Source organism: Hippocampus bargibanti, linkage group LG17, assembly GCF_051943395.1.
Source record: "Hippocampus bargibanti isolate YZ-2025 linkage group LG17, ASM5194339v1, whole genome shotgun sequence".
In the NCBI taxonomy this organism is placed as follows: Eukaryota; Metazoa; Chordata; class Actinopteri; order Syngnathiformes; family Syngnathidae; genus Hippocampus; species Hippocampus bargibanti.
The window spans coordinates 318,270-345,023 of NC_142750.1; the positions used below are offsets into that span (position 1 = coordinate 318,270).

At 51.9% G+C, this 26,754-nt stretch overlaps 2 protein-coding genes across 10 annotated transcripts; one reads left to right on the forward strand and one right to left on the reverse strand.

Moving 5' to 3' along the window:
• The first annotated feature begins 97 nt into the window (after positions 1-97).
• LOC148885046 (protein TANC2-like) lies at positions 98-21,142 on the forward strand. Of its 7 annotated transcripts, none has more exons than XM_089017949.1 (28): positions 98-244; positions 313-677; positions 3,180-3,287; positions 6,431-6,570; positions 6,652-6,814; positions 7,179-7,445; positions 8,993-9,112; positions 9,189-9,437; positions 9,520-9,647; positions 10,053-10,284; positions 10,766-10,938; positions 11,009-11,089; positions 11,415-11,615; positions 11,701-11,835; positions 12,195-12,391; positions 12,456-12,564; positions 13,300-13,422; positions 13,952-14,089; positions 15,095-15,193; positions 15,620-15,799; positions 15,912-16,005; positions 16,514-16,647; positions 17,138-17,261; positions 17,327-17,701; positions 18,300-18,391; positions 18,621-18,755; positions 18,817-18,917; positions 19,828-21,142. In XM_089017949.1, exons 3-28 carry the CDS (start codon positions 3,212-3,214, stop codon positions 20,885-20,887), a joined length of 4,926 nt encoding a protein of 1,641 aa, XP_088874075.1. In that variant the 5' UTR covers positions 98-244; positions 313-677; positions 3,180-3,211; the 3' UTR covers positions 20,888-21,142. The 7 variants fall into 7 exon arrangements, with proteins under 7 accessions (XP_088874075.1, XP_088874077.1, XP_088874079.1 ...); XM_089017951.1 differs by having other exon boundaries at positions 313-502; XM_089017953.1 differs by lacking the exons at positions 98-244; positions 313-677 and adding an exon at positions 2,608-2,680 and having other exon boundaries at positions 17,327-17,502; positions 17,569-17,701.
• Positions 21,143-21,267: 125 nt separating this feature from the next.
• On the reverse strand, positions 21,268-25,443 carry cyb561 (cytochrome b561). 3 transcript variants are annotated; one of them, XM_089017963.1, is made up of 6 exons: positions 25,116-25,443; positions 23,526-23,754; positions 22,153-22,251; positions 21,980-22,083; positions 21,740-21,897; positions 21,268-21,657 (listed from the first exon to the last, which is right to left on the reverse strand). In XM_089017963.1, the coding sequence occupies exons 2-6, from the start codon at positions 23,749-23,751 to the stop codon at positions 21,453-21,455; spliced, it is 792 nt and encodes a 263-aa protein (XP_088874089.1). In that variant the 5' UTR covers positions 23,752-23,754; positions 25,116-25,443; the 3' UTR covers positions 21,268-21,452. The 3 variants fall into 3 exon arrangements, with proteins under 3 accessions (XP_088874089.1, XP_088874087.1, XP_088874088.1); XM_089017961.1 differs by lacking the exon at positions 25,116-25,443 and having other exon boundaries at positions 23,526-25,109; XM_089017962.1 differs by lacking the exon at positions 25,116-25,443 and having other exon boundaries at positions 21,271-21,657; positions 23,556-25,109.
• Between the last annotated feature and the right edge of the window lie 1,311 nt (positions 25,444-26,754).

Below are 26,754 nucleotides of genomic sequence, written 5' to 3' on the forward strand. Positions count from 1 at the left end.
ACTTTCCCCTAAATATGTGCTGTCGTTCAAATCAAACGATGGTCACAAACACAAAGGAGTCAAAAGAGCAGAGTTGTCTCCTGAAATGGTGAAAAGCGGCGGACGCGCGCGCGGGCTCGATTCGACCTCCGCGCCGCGGCGGACCCCGACGTAGACTGTGACGTTTAACGCCATTACGGCGACGCGATGGCGTCACGGCGTAGCTTTGACCTGACGTCAAAAATCATGGCGAACGGACAACCGGGTAAGCTGGGTGGGTCGCCGTCGATTGCTCGCGGTTTAGCCTCGGTGTATGATAATATATTTTGTCAGACGGAACAAGAGAAGAAGTGAAAGGAATCCGTCGCTTTGTTCGAAGATGGCCACAAGGGGTCCCTCTGACGCAGGCCGCCGAATAGCGTACCGGCCGCACCCTCTCGTGAATAATTCATCGCCCCGGCCGAGACCGAAGAGGGCAGGCAGCCTTCGTCGACGTCAAGCGGGAACCGCCGCCGGGAGGGAGGCATTTTCTCGCCGCCGCTTCCCGAACAAGGACGTGAAAAGAGGGAGGCGGCCATGAGCGGGGCGCGCGACCAGGGCTTGATATCGCCCCAACCGCGACCCCACCTATCAGCTGCCATTCGCGACGCCATTGGCGCCCCTCGTTCAGCCCAAGACACGCAGGTGACTCACTCGCGGTACGTTCATTGTCCTATTTTTTTTTTTTCATAATGCTGGTATCGTACGTGTGTGCGTTTATGTGTGCGTGTGTGTGACAGTTGTACCGCCATCGCTTTGCAATATAACATAAAATGAACAGTACCGCTTGGATATGCTTTGTTGTCAATCGTCATCGTTGCAATCATCTCCCGCTGTTGTCTATGAAAAGAAAAGAAAACACGCCGCGAAGACTGACTAACTTTGCTGTTTTTCATCTTGAATATTCCCGCGGTTCACTTGACAGCGTTTCTCACTTGTGAATGTCAAAGCGCCACATAGACGCGGACGTTAACGCGGACGACTACCCGGTCTTTTTTTTTATGTCATTTTTGCGAAGCTTAACGTGGACGACAACGCAGGAGTCGTTTTTAATGTCATTTTTGCGAAGCTGTTGCTCGTTGTTTGTTTGCGAGGTAGTGAAGACGAGCGATCGTGATGGCAGACATTTGTTTTGACGGGAGACAAATCCTTTGTGGACAAATGACGGGATTATCGGACACACGACAACATCATTCATCCCCTTCCTTTATCTTGACCACAAAAATGCTTCGCTATATCACGGAATGTTCCTCATCAACAGTCTTGTACTCCATCGTCCATCAATAACCATCCGTTTATCATCGATGAAAACATTTCTTCAGCCGTCATCTGGACTTTTTTGAAGGCGTCGGACGTTCCGCTTCTTATCCAAGAGGCTTTGTCAGCGAAAAAAAAAATTGCTGGTAGTTTTGGCCCTGTATATATCCCTACTGTCCAGACGTGGCGGTGCCAGACTCTGCTATGATTGGCCCCTGCTCTCAGGTTGGGGATAGCGGAGGACTACTCCCTGCGGCTACACTGATAACTTCTATTGTCCTGCCTGAGTATGAGGGCTACGACTGGCCTGATCGCCCCATTTGCTCTGGTATCACTTCACGAGCATAACGACGTTGCCTAAGAAGTCTGTTGTAGGAACGATCTAAATTGAACCTCACCTTCCCCCCACCATGGCAATTTAGTGAAGGGTTTTTCTGTTTGATGAAAATAGCTTCTTTGACTCCCCTTTCCAAGCGTCTATTTTTTTTCGCTAAGATTTTAACCTCATTGTCGTCAAATGAGTGGTTGCCAAAAACATTTCAGTTCACTGACGAAGCCTCTTGGATAAGAAGCGAAACGTCCGACGCCTTGAAAGAAGTCCGCATGACGGCTGAAGAAACCTTTTCATCGATGGACCGCTTGTGTACCACTGAGAGCTTGCACAGACGCATCCGTTTATCATCATTAGTTTTTTCTGACTTTCCAAAGCGCCACCGCCATCCGCCATCGTGACACGTCAAGTCTCCCGCCGTCATTTGGACGATGGTTGTCGTCCTTGGACGTCTTTTGCTCCTCCCGTCGCGTTCCCGGACAGCGGCGGCGCAGATGGATGTCATCCCAAGCTAATCTGACCAACTTTGTCGTCTGTAGTCCGGCTTTAATGCCGCGCCGATTAAAATCCCTCCCGCCGAGGCTTAATTCGATGGTGTTAGCGTGCGGCTAATTAAAGTGAGTGGCCGCAAAATTCTTCAAGCCTTTGTCATTTGGGGAGGATTTGATTGGCATTTGCATTTGTTTCCACGCACGCTTGCAAGCAAGTTCTGCTGACGAGGCGGAACTTGATTTTGTGACAAACATTAAGATGAAAGAAAAAGACTTTTTTGATGATCATCGTTGACAGACGGCGCCAAAGGAGTTGGCGCAGGAGTGGGCTGAACGCCCCCCCCCCCCTTTCTATGGCTAACAAGGATATGGGAGGTCACTTGGAGCAGTAACCGACGACAGATGGCGAGTGGGCTGGGCCCGCCGTGTGTGCGCCGCGTGATGCCGACGATCACGCGGCGCTGTTTGCCCTTTGTTGTCACGCGTCAACTTTTCACCATCTTTCGACAGGACGAGTGAGCAATCATGTTCCGGAACAGCCTGAAGATGTTGCCGGCAAGCAAAAGCCGCAAGAACGACGGCGGTCAGTCTCATTGCCCATCTCGCCAAATATAAAATGATAAAAATGAGACGAAAAGTGATGAGAGTTTGGTATCGAAGAGTATTCACTAGAAAACGGTGCTTAAAAACAAGAGATTGACATCGTACGCCATCCTGTCGCGTCAACGTCACGTCGGCCATTTTGAATGGATTTCGACTTAGGACCGTTTTGTCGGAACGGAACCCGCTCGTAACTGGGATGTTACTTGCATATAAAAGCATAAGGTGCGCACGCAGTAAGCTAGCTGTCTGCATTTCTGCTTGCGTTAGCGGTTTTTGTAATCATTTCAAATCGTGTACGGCGTCCTACCACTTTTAGACAGGAAATTGGAATCCTTTATAAGGGCGGCTATTAGCTAAGCTTGACGGGTATCTGTATGCTTTTTTTTTTTTGTTTGTCTCTGCGAATCAAGACTTTGCTTGATAAGATTGGACGTCTTTGAAATGTTTTTGCCGCTTGAATGTTTATTTTGCGTTGCCAGGCGGCGGCGACGTTGAGTCCGCAAGCTCGGAGATGAAGGCCGGCGAAGGATCGACTCGGTCCCTCCCCTCCTCGCCTCTTAACCTTCGGCAGGCCAAAAGAGCGAGCGGTGAGTCTTTGCGCAAAACCCGGCGGAAGACTCCCAAAGCTCCAGCAAAAGCCGGCGCGCGGAGCCATCGAGCCCTTTCCAAAATAGGACAAAAACAGCTTTCGTGTGGGCCGCTTTGGGCAACCGTGTACGCAAGGGAAGTCGAGGGGTCGAGGGGAGTGGCCTCCGTGGCCTCGGAGCCGATGCGGTTCTGCGGGAGGCTCCTTCAAAAATGCCATTTGAGGCCAAAAAAAAGTCCTCCATATCTTTGTCAAGTCACTTCTGAAAGTGGAAACGCCCCATTTTTTTCTTCTTTTCCCGTGACGGCCGAAAATTGCTGTGTTGAGCGACTCCATGCGCTCCCTCCCTCTTTCTCCTTCGTGAGCTGGAAGACACACAATGTGTTTGGCTTGGAGGAGGGCATCTTGGATTTGCGCTGCAGACAAACCGGAGAGACAAAAAAGAGGGAGAGAGACGGGCGGAGAGAGAGAGAGAGAGAGAGAGAGAGAGAGAGAGAGAGAGAGAGAGAGAGAGAGAGAGAGAGAGAGAGAGAGAGAGAGAGAGAGAGAGAGAGAGAGAGAGAGAGAGGTGGTAGAGGGAGGTAGATGGTCTTCCGCAGCAGAACCTTTGAGGACTTGAAGACGTGACTTGTTTCTTTCTTGATGGGAACTTTGGCCAAATTCTTTTGTTTTGGACCACGTCTTTGGCAGGCCCTTCCCCTCCTTCCCCTCCTTCCTCCCCCTTCCTCCCCTTCCCCCCCTTCCTCCGTTGCACTTTTGGACTAAAAGGAGCAGCGGACACAGCGCTCTGTTCCTCAACGTTCAAAGCTCTCATTTGAGCAGCGGCGCCGCTTTTGCTGACCGGGACCGTTCGCCTTCCGCCGCTTGCACTTTGGTGTGGACTTCAAGCGGGAGTCTCTTGCGTCTCTTGTCTTTTTCCTTCCTTGCCTCCCTCCCCGCCCGTCCGTCCGTCCGTCCGTCTCCCCTTTGCTCTTTCGTCTTCTCTGGAGAAGCTGCTGGGAAAGCCAACGGTGGCCAGCAGCCATTTTGAAACAAGAGGCGGCTCGCGGCAAGGCGCCAAAGGACCTTTTTTGTCCGTCGCACAAACGGAACTTTTTCCTCTGGGGGTGACGGCGGCCTTTTGATGGATTGACCCCGCCCCCTCCTTTGGCGATGGACGACGGCGCCGCGGCTCTTTTGAAAGCGCGCGGCCGCTCCGGGCGGGTCTCGGCGCGCCTCCCGCGCGGGTTTGCCGGCCGCCGGCGATGCGGGGCGGTCGGCGCCTCAGGCCGCGCCCCCTCCCTTCTGCGACGCTTTCTGCCAAGCCTCCTCCTTCGCGTTTGCTGCCGTCGGGATGGGCCGGACGGTCCCGCCGACGGAGGAAGGTCTCGGGAAGGTGAGACTCAAGTCCACTCGGGGCCGGCCGGCCGAACGAACGACGCTTTCGGCCTGCCCAAAAGTCAAAAGCTCATTTTTCATCCTGGCCTCAAAGTGGAATTCTCTTCTTGACGCCGCACGGGAGCCATTTTGCTTCCCGGCAAAATGGGGAAAGGTTCTCCCGTATACTCGCTTAAAGGACAACCGACACCTCCCGACGGGTTGCGTCCATCATTTGTCAAATGACTTTGACTGAGCGCCTTTGACAAAGATTCCACCGCATATTAAAGCTACACTTGACCTTTTAAGACTGGCGCTGAATATTCAGCAAGTCTTGTTTTCGAGATGATGACGATCCCTACGTGACGTCACGGAGGGAACGCCCCTGACCGAGAAAGCCACACGCAAAGCATTTCGGGTACTTTTTTCGTATGAAAACACCGTGTTGATGGCCAAATTCGAAGGAAAACGACATCAATGACGCCATGGTGAATCAGCCAATTGCGGTAAGGTGTAAGTTGACACTAATTTCCAACGTAGCTTGTGCGCCATCTTGTGCATTTTCCGGGCGCTACATTGAAGTCCAGGCAGCTCGAATTGATACGGAAGGACTTCTTGAATCGATTGCAAACATGGATGCTTTCCTCTTCAGAACTATTTGAATCCTATTCATTAGTGGATGAGGAACAAGAAAGCATCTTCTCCCAATCTGAACTCTCGGAAGCCATTGTTTTGATTCTGGAGCAAGGCAGTTTGTGACCCAAAGTGACGTCACGAACAAGGGGGCGGGGCTTTCTGAAACTGGCCACTTCTGGTTTCAATTTGAAGTCGTTTTTAGACACTTGAAGTCATTTTTATTGGTGTTTGACTCAAAATATCAGCCTGCGTGTTTTGGCTATTTTAGGAGCTATCAAACGTTTTTCTGATGGAAACAAGAACATGGTGTCGCTTGTCCTTTAAGCTAGCTAGTTTCCTTCTTTGTCCCTTCCGCCAACTTCTAAAAACCACAAGATGCAAAACAGACTTTTTGAAAAGGACCAAAAAAAAAAGGTGAAATGGAGTGAAAATGGAAAAGTCAAGGAAGGTAAAGGCCTTTTATTTTTGCACTCTGTCATTGAGTGACTCTGCGGCGGCACGCGCTAATAAGCCTTTTCTATCATCTGCTCCAGCAGTCGGCCATTTCTCGCTGTAATTACAAGCTGTGGAGAAACTTGATTTTGGAGTAGGCCACTCCTCCGCGACAACCCTGGCATCCAACTCGGAACGTCGGGGTTGTGGTGAAGATGCACTTTTAGTTTTTGTGGTGCAAGTGGGCGCGGACACCACCGACGTTGCGCTCCAATTTGAATTGGTGTCATGTTGACAGTCCTTCTCATTTTGGGCCGCCGCGGTTGGAAAGTGCTCACGTTTCAGTGAAGGCAGATTGTGGGAGAACCGCAGTCCAAGTCCCGACGCTAAAGAGAACAAATACTCGTGACAAATTGCAGTACACAATTAACAATATTCAATGGATAACGTTGACATTCTCATGCAATCTTCCAGTCAAATAAGGAAGCTCGCTATCTATTAGCTATCTAGCTGCTAGCTATCTATTAGCCGTATAGCTAGCTAGGTAGCTATTTGAGTCAGGAAACATATTAGCTATCTTGCTCGCGAGCAGGCTATTAGTTGTCTAGCTATCTATTAGTTAGCTAGCTTTCTATCTCGTTGAGTTATTCCGGGTCGGTCAATCCGCCTCAATTCCAAGCCGCGACATTTCCGCATCCGCTTCTTTCTTCTCATCCGTAGGTGACGAGGAAGATTTGGGACCCCCTCCCTCCGTAGATGAGGCGGCGGACGCGCTGATGACCAGATTGGGCTTTTTATTGGGAGAAAAGATCCTTCATGAAGAATGTGGGCCACCCGATCACGCCCGAGTGGGTGCGCAGGTAATCCCGTGACGGGACGCCGTTCCCAAAGAGATGGCGCCGCGTTGTCTCTTACTCTGTCTCTTTCTCTCTCTCCCCAAGAGAATCTCGCCTTCGTCCGGTTTGGACAGCAGCGACACCTCCCCTTCATCCACACTAGCGCCCCCCGCTGGCGTGGAGGCCAACAACAACAACAAAGTTTCCGTCCACGCCTGCGTCACCTCTCCCACGTCAACCTTGGAGAGCAGAGATAGCGGCATCATAGGTAGCCACGGCGCTAAACATCCTTTTCAAGCCTCTTCTTAAAGGACAACCGACACCGATTTTTTTGATAGCATCTAAAATAGCCAAAACACGCAGACTGATGTTTTTAGTCAAATTCAAAACACCAATAAGAATGACTTCAAGTGTCCTAAAACTGCCATAAAATGAGGTCGCGGAACTGGGGAGATTCAGAAAGTCCCGCCGCCCCCTTGTTTGTGACATCACGCCGGGATACTCCTTCACAAACTGCCTTGCTCCAGAATCAAAAGAATGGCTTCAAAGAGTTCAGATTCGGAAAACGATGCTTTCTTGTTACTCATCCGTTATGAATATGATGATATGAGGACGAATCGGCCATCTTTCAGCTACGTTGACCAGCTATTCGGCCGACAACGCCAAGGGCCACGCCGAGCCAGGAAGTGGCGGCCGACGATGGACGTCCACTTCCTCTTCCTGTATGATGGCGACCGGAAGCTCCGACGACGACTTTGTCTTCGGGGCGGAGTCCGGCGGCGCCTCCGCCTACGGCCTGAAGAAACTCCACCCGGATTGGGGACTGGACTCCAAGCGCTTGTCCGGATCCGCCCGCTCCATCTCGCTCCACCCGGCGCCTCGACCCAACTCGCTCGCTGGTAAGGACCAATGGCCGTGTGTGGACAGTGATACCTCAGCTCACCAACTTAATTGGCTCCCAGAAAGTGTGTTTAGGGGCCAAAAGTTCCTCTTGCAAACATTTATTTCCCATGAAAATGAGACTACAAAGAAAGGGGGTGATGAAAAGTAGTCCGCCAGCCACCGTGGCGCTGTTCGACCGTGTGGTTTGGTTCGTGGGCCGAAAACTAGTTTGTCAGCCACGACGATCTGCTTGCCAATGTAACGTTCGTACGGCGAAAGGTTGGTGAGCTAAAGTGTTTGGACGCTGACTGTATCTGATCTTTTGACGCAACCCGTACGGGCTGAGCGGTTGAAGAAGGCAAACACACTTCGGTTTGATGTCAGCCTCCCTTCCCTTTTCTCCGTGCTCACTGACTCATGAATGAAGGAAGGAAGGAAGGAAGGAAGGAAGGAAGGAAGGAAGGAAGTCCCACGTATGACTTCTCACAACACACACGCACAGGATATGAAGCAGAGTTAGCGCAAACGTCGTCGTTGCTCGTGACTGGATTCGAGCGCTTTCACACATTTGGTGACTTTGGCTTTTTTGGTCAATAGCGCCACAGACTTTTCACTATTTTGTCCCCAAAAAGTTTGCGCTGGTGGGGATCTGCTGTTCCCCTTCCTGATTTCTGTGTTCTCTGCATACAGTGATACCTCAGCTTACACACGCTCTAGCTTACTAACATTTTGCCTTACGAACATTAAATTCGCCAGAATATAGTCTTGACGTACAAACTCGTTTTCGGGAAACACACGAAAAGCTGCGGCTGTCGGACTGGTTTTCATCACTGTTTTCCTTCAGTGCAGACGTGGTTTGTTATCGAGTGGAGTACTTTTGCTATTATGGGAGTGAAAAAGACCCCACCGCAGGCTGGTGTTAAGCCGAAGAGGACACACAAAGAAAATTATGGTCGAGCAGAAAAAGGAGATCATCGAGAAACACCAATGAGGTGTGACTTAGCGTCCCAGTACCAGTGCGCTAATTGCTACGTGTGTGTCTAAGCAACGGTCTTAGGCAATAGAGGAGGTTGAAAAACTGTTGATGAACGGAAAGCAGCTAGCAGGGGACAGTGTGAGTGAGGGTATTATCGCCCAGAAAGCACGGCAACTTCACTCGGATATCATCAAGAGGCAACTCCATCAATGACCATCGCAATGGTCAATAAAACCACTTGACTATACAGTACAGTTTATTTCTTTCATTACAATACAATATCACATTTATTAGACCTAAAATAAGGTCTATTTTGTGTGGTTTTAAGGCTTATTTAGTCGCAAATGATGTTTTATAGGGACCTGGGAACGGATGATTCTCATTTGAATGGTTTCTTATGGGAAATAAATGTTTGGAAGACAAACTTTTGGCCTTACACCCAATTTGCGGGAAGCAATGAAGTTCGTAAGATGAGGTCTCACTGTACTTGTCACACACGTGGCCGCCGCCGCTCATGTTAGCGCAGATTGGAGGAGGGGCTCGTGGGTCTTCTCCAATCGGGTCCAAGGGAACTTTGTCTTTGCGCAGCCGGCAGTTGCGCTCAACTGGAAGATCTGGCCTTCCTGGACGAGCAGCAGCGACGCAGCCTTTCCCGCCGCTCCCTCAGAATGCCGCATTCCGGAAGTCCCGGTCGGCGGGAAAAGCGCGGTGAGGCCACGGAGGTCGTCCCGGCCGCTTTGACCCCCGCGGCGCCGTCAGCCTTTTTTTGTTTCCCTCCGCGCAGTTCGGTTGAGTCCCTTCCTGAGCCTGAAGCCCCTCCCTTTCGAGATTCCCGGCCCGCCGTCCGATTGGAGCTTGAGCGGGAGGGAGTGGCTCTTCCAGGAAGTGGAGCGTGCTCTCTCCAGCGACGACCCGCTCATCAACCGGGGCGTGTTGATCGCCGGCGGCGCGGGTTTCGGCAAGACGGCCATCGTCGCCCGGTTGGCGGCGCTGAGTTGTCACGGCGACCGCGTCCGCCCGTCGTCTCCCGAACGTAAGCGGCCGGCGAGAGGCCCAAAAAAAATCAAGTCTGACTTTGAAATACGGCGGCCGCGGTCGCTCGACTTGTCCTTCAGACGCTGACTCCGCCCCCCGCCATTCGCCGGGAGGGGGAGGGGCGGATGACGGAGGAGGGCGGGGCTGTCCGGGGACTCCGGAGATCAAGAGGAGGCAGCGGGAGACCGTGCTGAGGCTGGCGGGACAGGTAGGAGGAGCCAAACAAAGATGGCGGCTGAACAAACCTTTTCCTCGATGGACTGAAAGCGAGGATGTCAGCTACTTCCTGTAGTTAACTACATGTATAGCTATCTAGCTAGCTTTTGATCTATTTGAGTTACTTCCAGGTTGAGTGAACGCTGGCACGTGTGGCTGCCGCTGCTCACCCACAGAAAAACTGTCAAAAATAATGACTGTTATTGGGGTTTACGTGCCAAAATATGTCATTTTGCTTCGGATTTGAGCGAGTGTCATGGAATTTCACACGTTGCATTTGCTTTGGTGGGCCGAAAAAAATGATGTGGCGGGCCGGATTTTGCCCGCGGGCCTTGACTTTGACACTTTCAAAATGGCCACCGGATTGATTGATTGATGCGTCCGCCCGGCGCGGCAGGTGGTCTCGTATCATTTCTGTCAGGCCGACAACTGCCACACGTGTTTGGTGCCGGAGTTGGTCCACAACATGGCGGCGCTGCTCAGCGAAGCCCCGCGGCTGTCGGCGTATCGCCAGCTGCTTCACGGATCGCCGCAGCTTCAGAGCTCGCTCACGCTGCGATCCTGCATCCAAGACCCCGACTCCGCCCTCCAAAAAGGCATCCTGGAGCCGCTGGACGCTCTCCACAAGGGTAAGTAAAATCACGGTCCGAAATAACGTTTGCCCGGGGCGTGCAACTTCCAGAACGTCTCCGCCCGGGTGGCCGACAACTTCTTCAAAAGAACAAAAGCAAATTTGCTTCATTCAATAAAGCAAACGCTACAAGCAAATTGCTACGAGTCACGTGGACTCCTCTTTCTAAGCGCCTTTCAAAACTCTCAAGTACACTTTGCAGCACAAAACAGGCTTCTGATTGGCCGCCGTGCCAAGTACGCAAATTGCCAAACGAACGTTCGTTTGGCGCAACAATGGTTTTTATTAGTCGTCTTATTGTGTTTCAAGTTGTGACAAATGAGGCAGGCGACTTTATGGCCGGACGGGCAACTTTTCACAGTTGTCTGCCCTGGTGTCCGCTAACTTTTGCTCAAGAGTTTCAGACCCTGGTAAAATGTTGCAGAAAGCGGGCAATGACGGCGCCATATTCTGTGGTTTTTGTTTTGTTTTTTCTCCAGAGAGGAAGTTGCGGGTGGAAGAGGCGGGCCTGATTTTACTGCTGGACGGGCTGGACGAGGCCGAGTTCCATCGGCCGGACTACGGCGACACGCTGACCTCCTTTTTGTCCCGCAACATCCACCAATTCCCTCGCTGGTTGAAGTTCGTCGCCACCGTCAGGACCGATCGGCAGGTGGCGTCCTCGCTCGGGCCGCTCGGATGCGAACGAGCCGCATCCGAGCGCTGCGCTTTCCCTCCGACAGGACATCGCCGGGGCGTTGCCTTTCCATCGCATCTCCTTGGACGGGATGGACGGAAACGCGGCCGTCGAGCAAGACCTCCAGGTAACGCGCGCGTTGATCGGCGGCCGCTCCTCCACCAGAATGCCGCCGTTGCCGCCCAACTCCTTCGCCGGGCTCCATTTTCCAGGCGTTCTTTTGAAGAGCGCCGTGATTTGTTTTCCGTCCCTCCCGGAGCAGCCGGGCGCTAGTTGAGCCTAGCGAGAACCCAGCGGAGGCTCCGAGGGGAGGGACTTTGCGCCAGACTTGATTTTTCGCGGATTGTTGTCGAACGCTTTTTGAAGTCGCTTGAAAGTGGCGATGCGATAGCCTAGCTTGCGCAGAGTGCTTCTGCTCTCCAGCTCTCCTGTCCGGCGCCGTCTTTTTGCAGGCGTACCTTTTGCAACGTATCCGTAGCAGCCCCGAGATTCAGAGCAACGTGGCGCTAAGCAACGGTCGCCTGGACAACGCGGCCCTGATGAAGCTCATCGACCACCTGAAGGCCCTCAGCAAAGGCTCCTTCCTCTACCTGAAACTGACCCTGGACCTGATCCAGGGAGGATACCTCGTCCTCAAAAGCTCCGGCTTCAAGGTAGGCGAGCCGGCGGCGCGGAAATCCTGCGCTTGGCGTCTTTGGATGTGGCGTTTGATGGCCCGCCGTTTGTCGGCTTCTTCAGGTGGTTCCGGTGAGCCTGGCGGAGGTCTACCTGCTGCAACTCAACATGCGCTTTCCCACCCAGTCGTCCTTCCAGAGGGTGGTCCCGCTGCTGAATGTCACCGTGGCAACGCTGCACCCGTTGACTGATCGACAGGTAGCCGCCATCTCGTTTTTTTTTCTCTTCTTCCATCCGGACGCGTGGAAAAGGCGGCGATGGGACTATTGATGGGAAGTCCGGCTCCTTTCAGAGAGCCGGCTCTTTTTTTTGGCTCAGCTCACTAAAAAGATCCGGCTCTTTTGGCTCCCAAATGCTTCCTCACTTTGTTTGTTTGTTTTTTTTACGCTTAAATTAATGAAGTAGCAAAAATCATGTAAAACGAATTGGTCATGTCCAAAAACATTTTTTCTTGATATGTACGTGCACAGGAGTGATGGGAACTCCGGCTCTTTTTTTGGCTCTGAGAAGCGGCTCGTTTGCGAAGGACACATGACTAAGTAGAAGTTCCCCGTCAGCTTTTTGAGGTGATCAACGCCGGCGCGGTGAGCGGGGGCGCCGTGCGGTGGGCGGAGTTCACGCAACGCCTGGAGCAGCTGGCGCCTTTCCTGCCGCGGCGGTCCGACGGCAGCCGGACGCTCGGGCACGCCTCCTTCCGAGAATGGCTGACGTGGCGGGACCGAGGGCGGGACCGCGGGTTCCTCTGCGAGCCCAGGTAGCCCTCCGGGACCCCCTCCTCCGCTCGGGACCGCAGCACCCGCAAATAATTCCCCCCGCAGGAACGGCCACACGCTGTTGGCCTTGTGGCTGTGCAGGCAAGGGGGGAAGCTGAGCCCACGGCAGACGCTGGAGCTGGGACATCACATCTTGAAGGCTCACATCTACAAAGTAAGAGCCACCTTCGACCCCGTCCGTCAAAAGCCCTTCCAGTCGTGTAAAGATCACTTCCTTGCTTCCACTGGACATTTACATTTAGACATTTGAGTAGATCGGCACTCGCCGTGCCCTCCTTGTGACATGAAGCAGTTCTCGATGGAAGAGGAGAGGATCAAAGCGTCCTTTTCACCACTGGATCAGGGAGGTCACGTCTACTCCAAGCTTCACAGCAGGAAAGTGATGAAAGGAAGAAGTAGGAGGAAAATCTTGAAGTCAAAACAACAAAAAAAATCTTCTGAAGACACAGACGGTCATTCAATTTGAAGCACTTTCCGCACCCTCTTTGTTATATGGAGAGGATCAAAGCGTCCTTTCCACCAGTGGATCAGGGACGTCATGGTGAAATGTGCTCGTCTGCTACGTGCTAAATGTTGAAAGCGGACACCGAGCTGCAGCCTCCATTGACGAAAAGAAATTGCGTCACATCTCTTGACCCGCCCACGTCAATCCGCTTCAATTCCAAGCCGCGAACGTTCCACGTACGCTCACGGCGGACTCCTGAAGCCACGCATCCGTCCGGTGGCAGACTGGTGAAAATGCCGCCCACGACAGGCGCAAAAAAAGCACAATCGAGCCGTCCGGCCACGACACTCAAAAACGGCGCTGGCCTATTCCAAACCACTTTGACAATCTTGCGTGAAAAGCGTTGGCGGTGCTGCACGTGGTGATTTTTTGCTGGTCTTTCAGGGTTTAAGCAAGAAGTTGGGAATGTCCTCGTCCGTCCTGCAGGGCCTGTGGATGTCCTACAGCAGCGACAGTTTGAATGGTGCGCTCTCGTCCTTGAGAAACCTTTACACCCCCAACATCAAGGTAACGTTGGAAACAGGACTGACTTCTTTCTACTTGAATGTGATTTCACACCACCGCACAACTACAAACAAGTAAACAAACATTTGGACTTGACATCAATGAAATAAAACGGATGCGATAAAATTGTCCGTCCAAAATGCAAGTTTTGATCTTTCCCTTGCTAAACTTAGTACGGACAGCGAAGAAGCACGTCCATTCTCGCCCGCCGTCTTCTCAGTGAAAATGAAACTTGAAGCGCGGAAAGTAAAACCTGTACCGGAAGTGACAACGACCCAACGTAATGTCAAGAAAAATAAAGCGCGGCCATCTGCTGGTCAACTGTGGGATAGCAGTTATAGACAAACGTATCAACAGCATTTACGGTGACCCCATCCGTTGCCGGGGGGTGAGGGGCTTCATTAGACGAAAAACGTAATGGACTTTTCAAGCCAGATCAGCCCCAGCGCATGATTTTTGGGGCCCGCCTCGGAAAACGGGCGCTTTGGGTTGTCCGCATTCCGACTATTCAGAAAAGTCCTTTCGTCGGCAGGTGAGCAGATTGCTGATCCTAAGTGGGGCCGATGTGGATTTTCGCAGCGGCGTCCTCAATAATGCCCCCCTGCTATGCGTCCACGCTCATTTGGGACACGGGGACGCCGTCGCCCTTTTGCTTGACCACGGAGCTCAGGTATGACGCACACCCCCCCCCCCCCCCCCCAAAAAAAAAAAAAACAACAACAACAACAAACAATGCAAATCCAGTGATACCTTGGCTTACAAACTTGATTGATTCCCAGACAGAGTGTGTAAGGCGAAAAGTGTGTATCCCAAAAATTAATTTCCCATAGGAAACCATTCAAATGGGGATAATCCGTTCCCAGGTCCCATAAAACATAATTTTCTAATTTTCTAAGCCTTAAACCTACACAACATAGACCTCATTTTATGTATAATAAATGTGCGATGGTATTATAATGAAAGAACTAAACTGTACTGTATAATAAAGTGGTTTTATTGACCTTTGTGATGGTCGTTGATTGCTTGATGGAATGGAGTGGCCGCTTTCATCAGCATGAAACACGTGATGAGGAACGTAGCCTTCTTTTTTCACCATCTTGACGAATGATCCCTTGGAGGTGCTTTCTCTGCCATCATTTTACCTTGTTCCTCATCAATTGTGTTCTATTTAGCTGGATTGATAGCTTTTTGCATCAATGTGCGGGTTGTTTGAGCCTGATTGATGGGATATTTTAACCTTGCAGTCTACACTCTGCCTTTGAACTATCAAAGTTGAAACAAGTCTAAATTTCACTGTTTTCTATCCATTTTCTCACTCGTCTGCCCGTCTCTTTAATGTGTAAACCCCCCGCCACTCACGGCTGCATTCTTGACCAATCGCGTGGCTTTAACCGAAGACTGGGGGCGGGGAATAGAGGACAAAAATGAGTCGGCTGCCATTTCCTTGTTAGGAGAACAGGCTCGTTCGTGAACGACACATCACTCAATGTGGCGGTCCGTGTGTATCCCGAAAAATAGTTTGTATGCCAAGGTCAAATTTTCATCAATCTACCGTTCGTAAACGGAAAACTTTGTAAGCCAAGGACTTTGTAAAGCGAGGTATCACTGTGGCAATTGTTGTTGTTTTGTTCTTTTTTGACTGTGGTCAAAGTTCAAATGATTCTATTTTTTCCAGGTGGACAGTCAGTCACAAGACGGGTTGACCGCACTCGGGTTTGCCGCTTCCGCCGGACATCTGGACGTCATCACCTTGCTGAGTCAGCATCAAGCCAAGGTAAAGCCCGCCTCGGCGTGGCTCAACGGCAAACAAAAGGGGAAGACGGGTAACATCCGACTTGTGGCAACACGGTCGTAAGTCGAAATCAATTCCAAATGGCCGACGGGATGTCAATCTGTTGATTCGAAGTCACGGTTTCTATTGAATACTATTAGATACCAAACTGTGTCGGCGCACACGCGTTCTACTGACCCAAATACGCACAGCTTTCCACGCATGCGCGCTGTTGAAAAATCACCAGAAGAGGTCGCCTGACACACGCTCGGAAAAAGAGCAGCGTACAGTACTACAAGAGATGGTATCTGCACTGTATAACTACTGTATTAAGTGTAGTCGCGCAGTAGATTGCGATGCGAGCGTGTGACATGCCGGCTGGCCAAAATTGTAGCGTCCCGACGAGGCTGCGTTTCCGTGTGGGCTCAGGTGGGCCACGTTGACGGCGCGGGTCGCTGCGTGGCTGTGCACGCCGCCCGGCGGGGTCACCTGCGGGCGCTGCGCTTCCTCCTCCAGCGGGCCGACTGGAGCTGCGGCCCGGGCGGGGTCACCAGGGGCCGGGCGCTGCAGCAAGCGCTGACCGCCGCCGCCGGCATGGGCCACGCCGAGGTAAGCGCCCGCCTCCAACGGATTTGTTCCTATCGTAGCCGCGGTAACGTCACGCTCGATGTGAAAAATCGGGCGTGGAGTGGACCCCAACGCGGGCGTGTTTTGTTTGTAGATTGTGTCTTATTTGCTGGACTCCGCGGAGGGCGAATACAAGGAGGAGGAGAGGCCCAAGATGGACGCCGCCGACAGCCTGTGGGGAGAGACGGGTACGCTTAGCCAGTCACGCCTCATCTGATTGGACGCCGAAGACGGAGCAACGGCGACATCCTCTCCTTTTTGGATTGGATTGGCCTTTATAATAATAATAAAAATACATTTCATTTTTAAGTGTCTTACAAAACTCTCAAGGTCACTTTAGAGTTACAGGATATTTTTTTCCGTTGGTGAGCAGCGGCAGCCACACGCACCAACGTTCACTCAACCCGGAAGTAACTCAAATAGATCGAAAGCTAGCTAGCTAATAGCGAGCTAGCTAGCTAATAGCTAGCTAGCTAATAGCGAGCTAGCTAGCTAATAGCTAGCTAGCTAGATAGCCAGCTAGACACCATAAGACAGGGTCCAAGGACTACTTGTGTGGACGTGAAGCTCCTCGGCCAATAAAAAAAAAAACCTGAGCCTCTCGTCCGTCATCTGAATCAGAGTTAATTCCTAAGTTATGTCGGTCTGGAGTTATCTGAGCTTGAAATGGGGGTGTTCCGCTCCTTGTTTCCGCAGCTCTGACGGCAGCGGCGGCGGGCGGCAGGCTGGCGGTCTGCAAGCTGTTGTTGGCTCGGGGCGCCGCCCCGGAGCAAGGCGGAGGGCCGGGCGTCTTCCCGCTGTTCTGCGCCGTCCGGCGAGGCCATTGGCAGGTAGAAGCCGCGCCACGAGGGGGCGCCGCCTTTGTCTTTTCTTCCTCCTAATGCACAGGTGTCCAAGTCGAGTTCCAGGGGCCAAATCCGGTCCGCCACATCATTTTTTCGGCCCGCCAAAGCAAATCCATGCGCTAGCTAGTAAGATAGCTAGCGATCGACCTCCCTTAGCTCTCTTTCTATTCATAATAATAATAATAATAATAATAATAATAATAATAATAATCCATTTCATTTCTAAGCACCTTTCAAAACTCTCAAGGTCACTTTACAGTCACTGGATAGCGTTCACTAAACCCGCAAGTAACTCAAATAGCTAGCAAGCTAGCTAACAGCTAGTGACTAGCTAGCTAACAGCTAGCGATTAGATGGCTATTAGTATTAGCCAAACAATGAACCTCCTTAAAGATTGTGTCAACGAAACAATGTGGCCCACCCGCAGAAAAAAAAGACGTTGACACCCTCCCTCCCCTCCCCCGATTGGCATCAGGTGGCGGAGCTCTTGCTGAGTCACGGGGCGCGGGTCAACGCGGCGGACCGCCAGGGTCGCACGGCTTTGATGACGGCGGCCTCGGAAGGTCACGTGACCGCCGCCAAATTGCTGCTGGATCGCGGTAAGGAGGGAAAACCGGGGAGGGGGCGCCCGCAACCGGACCTCCCGACGCCGGCTCGCCCGCAGGCGCGTCTCTGGATCAGGCGGACCGCGAGGGCTTGACGGCGCTGAGCTGGGCCTGCCTGAAGGGCCACCTGGCGCCGGTCCGGGAACTGGTGGCCAGGGGGGCCGGCACGGCGCACTGCGACCGCAGCGGCCGCACCCCTTTGGACCTGGCGGCGTTTGGCGGCGACCCCCGAGTGGTGGGTGAAATGCGCCTGCGAGCGAGCGCCGGCGTGTTCAGGTTGCCCCCGTCCGTCCCCCTTCAGGTCAAGCATCTGGTGGATCACGGCGCCTCGGTGGAACACGTGGATTCCAGCGGGATGCGAGCGCTGGACCGAGCCGTCGGCTGCAGGAACACTTTGGCCGTCGTGGCGCTGCTCCAAAAAGGAGCCCAAATAGGCGAGTCCGTCCGTCCGTCCAAGTCCTCCATTTTGAAAGATGGCCCCCATCTTAGCCAAATGTAAACATGCGCTAACTCTGCTAAAGGGGAGCTAATATCACAAACCTGAATTTGAAAGAGACTTTTTTTTTTTTAGTTCTGATCATTTTAGCTTTTCCATCTATTTGAGTTACTTCCAGGTTGAGTGAGGCAATACAGCTAGCTTTCGATCTATTTGAGTTACGAGATAACAAGCGAGCTAGCTGGTTTTTGATCTATTTGAGTTACTTCCGAGTCGAGTGAAGCCAGTTAGCTAGCTTTCGATCTATTTGAGTTACTTTCAAGTTGAGTGAAGCCAGCTAGCTAGCTTGTTATCAATTAGCTATCTATTAGCTAGCTAGCTAGCTTTTGATCTATTTGAGTTATTTCTGGGTTGAGTGAACGCTGGCGCGCGTGGCTGCCGCTGCTCACCCACAGAAAAACCTTACCCTGTGATTGTAAAGTGACTGAGAGTTTTGAAAGTCGCTTAGAAATGAAATGTATTAATATTACAAGAGGACAACTTGCCGTCCGCCGGCCGTAATTTTTGGCAAGTTAAAGAGCCCCTTTTGTGTGCAGGACCGGCAACCTGGGCCATGGCCACGTCCAAACCCGACATTTTAATGGTGCTTCTCACTCAATTAGTCCAAGAGGGGGACAAGCTGTACAAGGTAAAAATCTAAAAGCTATCTAGGTAGCTAGCTCGCTGGCGGTTATCTATCTCGGTATCTGCTGCCTACATTTCTCTTTATTTGACTTACTTCTGGGTTGAGCGAACGCTGGCGCGTGTGGCTGTCGCCGCTCACCCGCAGAAAAACTGATGCTGTGACTGTCAAGTGACGTTGAGTTTTGAAAGCGGCTTCGAAATGAAATGTGATGATTTGTCGCTTGCGTTGGCAGCGAGGTGAAGCGAGAGAAGCGGCACGTTGCTACCAGTCGGCGCTGCAGAAGTTTCCGGCGGACGAGCCGACGGCGTTCAGGCCGCTGAGGGTGTGCGTCCTCCTCAACCTGTCGCGTTGTCGCCGCAAGATGAACGTGAGTCGTCCGCGACCTTTGACCCGGTCCTGGAGTTTGCGCTCAAAACGCCAACTTGCAGGATTTCGCGCTGGCCGAGGAGTTTGCCACCAGGGCTTTGGAGCTCAAAGACAAATGTTACGAGGCCTTCTACGCCAGGGCCCGCGCCAAGCGCAGTCGCCGGTAAGGCAACCGCCGCCCTGACATCATCATCATCATCACATTTCATTTAGAAGCGCCTTTCAAAACTCTCAAGGACACTTTACAGTCACGGTATAACCATTTCTTTTTTTTTTGTGTGTGTGCGGGTGAGCAGCGGCAGCCATTCGCGCCAGCGTTCACTCTACCCAGAAGTAACACAGCAGCAAAGTTATGAAAGGAAAGAAAGAAAAGTAGAGAAACAAAATACAGGAGCCACTCTCGCGGCGCCATCTTTCTTCAGGATCAGAATCAGTAAAAGCTTTATTTGTCCCACAATGGGGACATTTGCAGTCCACGGCTTCAAGTAAAAATAAAACTAAATAACAAATATGACAACACAACGACACAGAAAGTTATTCATTCTTCAGCACTTGCTGTACCCGCTTTGTGACATGAAGCATTTCTAGACAAAAGAGGAGAGGATCAAGGCATCCTTTTCAGCAGTGGAACAGGGACGTCATGGTATATAAATCAATAGGTACGTATTCTATTTTGAACAGCTGCCCCCATTTCAAGCGCAGATAACTAGAGCCGTATCATTTAGGAATTAACTTTTTTTCTGATGAAAAACGATACAGGTAAGATCCGACTTACGACCGAGTTTTGCACCGACCAAATGGTCGTAAGTCGAAATCCAAAAAAGACATTTTACAATCGAATTAACATTTTAAAAAATAGGGTCTATGTAGGTCGTGGTCGTAAGTCGGGCAGGTCGTAAGTTGGATTTGACCTGCAGTCTGAGGTTTGAAATGCTGCATTGAATATTGACGTCGTCCTAAAAGTCAATATCGTGCGGTTCCTGGGATTGGAGTGCGAATGACAAAAACCCTGGCACCGGGCGGCAAGCGGGCGAGAGTGTTTGACGCCCGTCTCGCCCCGTCTCGCCACGCAGGCAGTTCGCCGCCGCCCTGGAGGACCTGCTGGAGGCCGGCCGCCTTTGTCCTTCCAACCGAGAGATTCAACGGCTCCTGTCTCGCGTTCGGGAGGAGTGTCGCCAGCAGGCGCCGCCGCCATCGGACGCCGCCGCCGCCCACGTTTGCCGAGGAAACCCGTCCGAGCGGGACGCCGGGTCGGGAGCCTCCGACGAGGGTCCCAAGCGGAGCGACGGAGACGTCTACGGCCGTCCGGGGCGGCGCTTGCCTCCGCCCCTCTCCCCGGGTCATCGCCGGCGCGACCCCGAGACCGCTCTCGCCCATTCGCCGCCCTCGCCTCGCCGCCAGCGTTTGCCGCGGCTTCCGGCTAGCCCCCCGTCGTCCCGCCAGCAACAGAGCCGATGGCCGCAGGTCGCCGGAACGAGTCCGCCGGCGGCGTCTTTGGGGCGATGCGCCTACGCCCGGTTTGCCCACTTGCCGCCAGAACTGGCCGAACTGGGAGAGGGCCTCCGTCCAAACCCCTTTGACGCGAAGGGGGGCGGAGCTTCGCCTCTTCCAGAGGACGTGGCCGCAAAACCGCCGCCCAGCCGCTTTGGCCCGCCCCGCCATTCCAGCCGCAACCAATCCAAAGCCGCCCGTTACCCCCTGGAAGTGACGGAAACGGCGGCGGGCGCCGACCCGGAACCGGGGCCTCCGACGCCCCCGCGGCGAGCGGACTCGGCCCCCGCCCCTTCGCCCCAGGCAGAGTCCGCCGCTGGCGGCAAGCGCTCGTCGTCCGACAGCTACGGCGAACCGGCGCCGTCCGGTCTCGGCCCCCGGCGCTCGTGGGCCGTGTCCTCGGTGGACGCGGCGGTTCCGTCGCCGGGGCGACGGGGCGAGGGGCCGGGCCCGTCGCGGCCCACCTTCTTCTTCGCCCACCACAACCGTAGCAACAACAACGGCCACGCGCGGCCGCCCTTCTACCGGCGCGGCGCCGCTTACGTGGACGCCAAGCTCACCCGGACGCTGCCGCTCCACCGAAAGACGTGTCCCGCCTCGCCCGTCAAAGCCAAAAGACCCTTTGCGGAGTCCAATGTCTGAAGCGGACGGTTGCCGTGGCGCCAGACGGCGTCCGAGGCGCTCCATCGCCCACTTTTCAGACGCTGCCAGACGGATTTTTTTGCTTCCTTGCCTTGAGGTTTGGTTCTCTGATGATAAATGTCGGTCCGTTTCTTTTTAGCCAGATAGTTGGCTAGCTAGCTATTAGCTATCTGGCTGGCTATCTATTAGCTAGCTGATCCAGTGACCTTGAGAGTTTTGAAAGGCGCTTACAAATGAAATGGATTATGACTATGATTGTTTTTGGGCGTTTGTGACGCACGAGCCTTCAGAGCTCCGAGCGTCCGTCCGTCCGTCCGTCCAAATCAAGCAAAACAATTGTTGATTGGAAAGTAGCCTTAGCCGTTTCCGCTCCTCATTTTTCATCTTCCAAAAACACAAACACGCACGCTAGACAAACAAGCACATCCACGCCACAAGCGATAGCAAATAAAGCAACGCGGCCCGGTCCAAATGTGACCATGCGGGATTCCGGCGACCTGCAGCCAAAGCCCAAACCGTCGGCAGCGCTTGTCGTCCGAAGACAAGACAAAGACGGCCGAGGCCTTTAGGGCGAGGTGGGCGAGCTGGGCGAGCCGCCTTCGCGCAGGGTCTTGAAATGGACGGCCAGAGCTTCTTCCTCCGGGTCGGGGGGCCGCCTGTACTCCTCCCTGGTGACCGCGTAGCCCAGCAGCACCCCGAAACACACCAGCAGCAGGCCCAAAACGTTGGCCAGAACCCCCTGGGGTGGAAACAGCGAATAGCCGCCGGACCTGCTCCGGACGACGACGGCGTCGTTAGTCTCGTCCGTCCGTCCCGAACGCGAGGACAAAAAGCGGACGGACGCCGGCCTACGTGACGCTGAAGAGGAGCTTCTCGGTGATGCCGAGCAAGCTGGTGCCGACGGCCATCGCCAACAGAACCAGACCGCAGAAGGCGTGGACGGGGAGGTACGTCGCTCGCAAGCGCGACGACGCCGCGGGAAACAGGAAGAACGACAGACCCAAGAGCCACTGGCGAGAGAGAGATGGAAACACGCAAGTCGAACGTGGCCTTTTGCCTCCGTCCGTCCGTCCGTCCGTACGCGTGGCTTACCTGCAAGCCAAATAGCACCACGGTCGCCATGCCGCACCAACTGTGCAACGAGTACATGTTTGGAGACTTGGCTGCCTTGTGGGAGTCGAACACGGCCGCCAGACCTACAAAAAACGGCACGGAAGCGAGAAAGAGAAACTTGTCGCGCTTCTTCTTTTCTCGTCCTCACTTACCGACGACGCTGACGACGAGGGCGAGCAAGTGGAGGAGGCCGTGAAGCATCTTCGCCTTCTTCTTTGCCTCGTTACGGAACACTCGAAAGACCAAAATGGCTGCGGACGGGAAGACAGACGTCAAATACTTTCGCAAATGCAAACGTTTGCCGTTGGAGGTTCGGAGAAATGTTGGAAAAGCTGTTCGAGCGGGAACCGTACCTTGCTCTGCCGCTAGGAGGCGCCGTTGGTCCTCTCGTGCTAATTAAACGTTTGACGCGGCCGGCGCTCGATTGATTGATGCGCATTGTTTTCATTGGATTGGATTCGATTAGATTTGATTCATCTCGTAGTGGAGAAATGGACATTTGACGGCAGAAAAGTGACGAAAGGAAATCGAAAAACAAATGACGGGAGTTGCTGTCAAGGCAAGACACTCTCGCGGCGCCATCTTCGAGTCAACAACAACAAACGAAATAACAAATAATGTGACGCAAAACAAAAGACAAACATATGTTCCTATATATTTCCGCATTTTATCGGACTATGCTAGAAATAAGATTTCGTTAGCTACATCGACGAAAATGTTCACATTTGCGAGTTTAACTTCCGAGAGCACAGTTAGGTCACTTCCTGTTCGACGGGAATCTACAAATAAACCGGACTTGACTTTTTAAGATTTCTTTTTCGTGGATGGGAAAGATGCTCCCTTGGAGGATTATGATGACCATCGCAGGAAATACATGTTATTTATTTAATTCCGTTCGTAATGATTACAATTTTAAAGGTTAATGCTGATCTTAGCTTTGGTAAGCTAACAGCACGTAGCTATCTGTGCCGTTGTTTACGAGTGATGAAAATCCCCCCCAGGGCCCCCTTGCTTTTTAATCACTTGTAAACACGTCACTGGTGTTGGTTGGGCTGACCTTTGCCGTCTGTTGTCGCTTGAATGCAATTTGCCTTTGACGGCCACGGAAGCTCATTGATTTCCACCCTTTGAGCAGAGAGCGGCCGCAGACATCCATTAGTCATGCCGCATTTAGTTGGCGTCACGTCAACTTGCACGATGATATATCAGCTAATAGGGATGAAATAGTATGTCTATCTCGACATATTTCTATATACAGGTAACATCCGACTTATGACCAGCTCGACTTACAAGCGCCCATACTTACGACCATGACCTCCAGACCCCTTTTTTTCGACGCCTTTTTTGCATCTCCCGCTCGCACAGCAATCGGCACGGGGGGGGGCATAAAGAGTTTAATGGTTCTCTTTATTTGTAATTAAGCTTCCAAGTGTATATTCAACATTTTGAATGGATTTGGACTTAGGAGCATTTTGCCTTCCACCCGTTTGGTGGAAACGGAACTCGGCGGTCAGTCGGATGTTACCTGTCCATCCTTTTTTGAGCGCTCGCTCACCATCTCCCTGCAAGAAGACCAGGCCCAGAATCATGCAGAGAGGGTGCAGGTTGAATTCCCGCTGGGAGCCGTCCCAGGCGAAGCCCCCGTGGTAGTGTCCCATCCACACGCCGGCCAGCGCCACCGACGTCGCGCCCAGAAGCTGCGAGCCTCCCACCAGCCACGCAAAGGCGGAGCGTGCGGAAGAATCCTCCATGATCTGAGACGGCGGCCACAGGGAGAGAGAGAGAGAGAGAGAGAGAGAGCGGCGGAACACGGCGTCTTTTGCCCGGAGCTCTTTTTGCAATGGCACAAACTGGGTTAGGACGTGGAATCGAAAGGCTAATCGGATCTCCCTTTCCAACATCCGCGTCCGCCGTGACGTGAAGGGACATTTTCTGCCTTCGCACTCGACGCTTTGGGATCGCAAAGGCCAAATGCGCTTTTTTTTTTGATGCATCCGGCCATTTTGGAATTCACATCACAACAAAATGGATGCCGGCTTGGACGGATAGCGGCCGCAAATCATTTGCTAAAAAGTCTAAACTAAAGCAAAGCTGGACTCGTTTGTGCATTGTAAATAGCACAGCCGCCTTATTGATGTCGACTTTGTCCGATTCTAGTCGTGCATTTGTAAATCGTAGAAAACATTTTTTAGACCTTGTGTAGAATTGTCTTTTTTTGAAGGTTTCTGTAACTAAATCTTTTTTGCGATGTGTTTTCTTCTTGAAAAAAGGACACGGAAACAAGAAATAATAGTGGTGGCCTTATGAAGTAAAGTATTAGCTATATAGCTATCGGCTACACTGGTGACCCCGACGTGATCCAGTGAGTAGGAAGGAACACACACACACACACACGACTGAATGCGGACTGGACGTGTTTCTTCCAACGGCTAACAAGTTGATCTGACTTGAACATGGCAAAAAGCAGGAAAACCACGCCCCTTGCTGCACACCTGCCGGGTGCGATTCGCGGTCCTAGTGCCCGCCAAACAGCTTGTGTAAAACTTCAGCCATGTTAACTCCTGATAATTGAAAGAAAAGGTAAGAATGAGCGAGCGCAGCGTCGGGAAGATGACAGGCAGGCAGGCAGACGACAGCAAGGATCCAACAACGCCGCCTCAATTCTCACGAGACTATCAAACTGGACCAGAAGAAGAACGGGACCAAGAGGACAATGAAGAAGAAGAGAATCAACCTGCTGCAGGTAAATATTTTAACCTCCATTTCAAATTGTTTTCAATTAATCTTGTGTGTGTGCATGAATGTAATTCGATTTAGCCGAAACCCTGATTGTGGCTGGATAGCGTGACAGAAATGACGCACGGCTGTGGTGGGCACACCCCTCACCTCAACTGTTGTCACATCCACCACCCGATTATTATTATTATTATTATTATTCCAAATGTGGTGATGTCCTTGTTCGTATTCTATGGCGGCCAATCAATCGCACCTAGAAAATAGATCCAGTTTGGATCGTTTCGCGGAGGGATCGGCGATCCGCCTTCCCTCCCGCCACCTGTTCGGACATCCGCGTTGGCGCTCAAAAACGACTTTGAAGCAGACTTTCAATACTTACGACGTGGTGGTTGTGCTCCTTCCTGGTCGACTTGTTTGGCACAGCGTGGATTTATGCATCCGCCTTCCTCCTCCTCCCTCGAGTGGAGCGCTCGTGGGGGGGGGGGGGGGGGTGCTTTTCCAAACACACCACGTGACCGCCTACACCAAAGTCCGAAAATAATGACGTCCCAACTCCTTAGCCAATCATGGCGCGTTGCTAAAGAGCGCCTCGTCCACTTGTCACAGTTATGTTGACGTTTGAAAATATCGATGTCGAGTTTTTTTAAGGGCGCGGTCCTCATCCGAACTCTAGGTGACGTCACAGCTCCGAGCGACGACTCGGCTCAAACGTGAGGGGCCGGTTGCCATGACAGCCCCGACGATGAAGAAGAAGAAACGGAGGCTGGGCGTGACAAGGAAATCACGTCAGTCAGAGTGACCCCGCCCCCCCTCCCTCGATGCGTGAACGTCCAATCAGAATCCGAAAAGCTTTATTGTCCCACAATGGGCAAATTTGCAGTCCGCAGCAGCAATTTGAAAGGGGGATGGAGTGAGGGGGTGAAAGGATAGAAAACAAGATATTCTAAGCGTAGTCAAATAAAAATGTCAACTGTATACTGTAAAGGGATTCTCCATCAAGTCTCAATCATCCAAAGGTGTTATTATTATTATTATAATTATTATTTGTTTGGCAGTGAGATGAAAACGATGCTGCTCAACATCTATTTGTTATTGTGACTCCATCTGTCATGAGTCCCATTTGGCCCATTCACACAAAGTCATTGATTTCCATTCCAACACATTTGAAATCATTTCACTTTTTCTATCTCAATACATTAGAATAGAGAAAGCCATTATCTGCCCTTAATGCCATTGTTTAATTGTCAGCTTTCGAATTATTTCACTTACTTCCGGGTTGAGTGAACGCTGGCGCGTGTGGCTGCCGCTACTCACCCACAGAAAAAAAACCTATCCTGTGACTGTAAAGTGACCTTGAGAGTTTTGAAAGGCCCTTAAAATTAAATCTCTTCTTCTTCTTATTATTATTATTATTTGTATTTATTTTTTATTAATCAATGAGGGATGCAAATAAATTCTTTGAATGATGTTGTATGTGGCTGGCAGTTCCTCCCCCCGTCCCACAGAGGGCGCTGCAGTCTCAGTCATCTTGGCAGAGGCCAGTTTTAAGTTTTAATCAAGCGTCCTCCCGTAATGACAAGCTTATTTGGCAATCTTAGTTTGGTACATGTCAAGATTTGAGGTGATACAAATGTACTTAGCAATCGGACATCAAAGGCGATGATGTTCAGCAACTGGGTCATAATGTGCCAGGGTTATAAAAAAGACGTTTATCAAGGTCATCCTGAATAATAATGGCGCCATGTCTCTTCATATATATATGTGTGTGTGTGTGTGTGTGTGTGTGTGTGTCGTGTTTTTCTGCTTGACATTTTTGATTTAATATTAATAATAATAATAATATTTAATTTCTAAGTGCCTTTCAAAACCCTCAAGGACACTTTACATTCACAGGAAATAACTTTTTTTGCGTGTGCGTGTGGGTGAGCAGCGGCAGCCCATCGCGCCAGTGTTCACTCTACCCGGAAGTAACACAGCAGCAAAGTTATGAAAGGAAAGAAAGAAGTAGAAAAACAAAA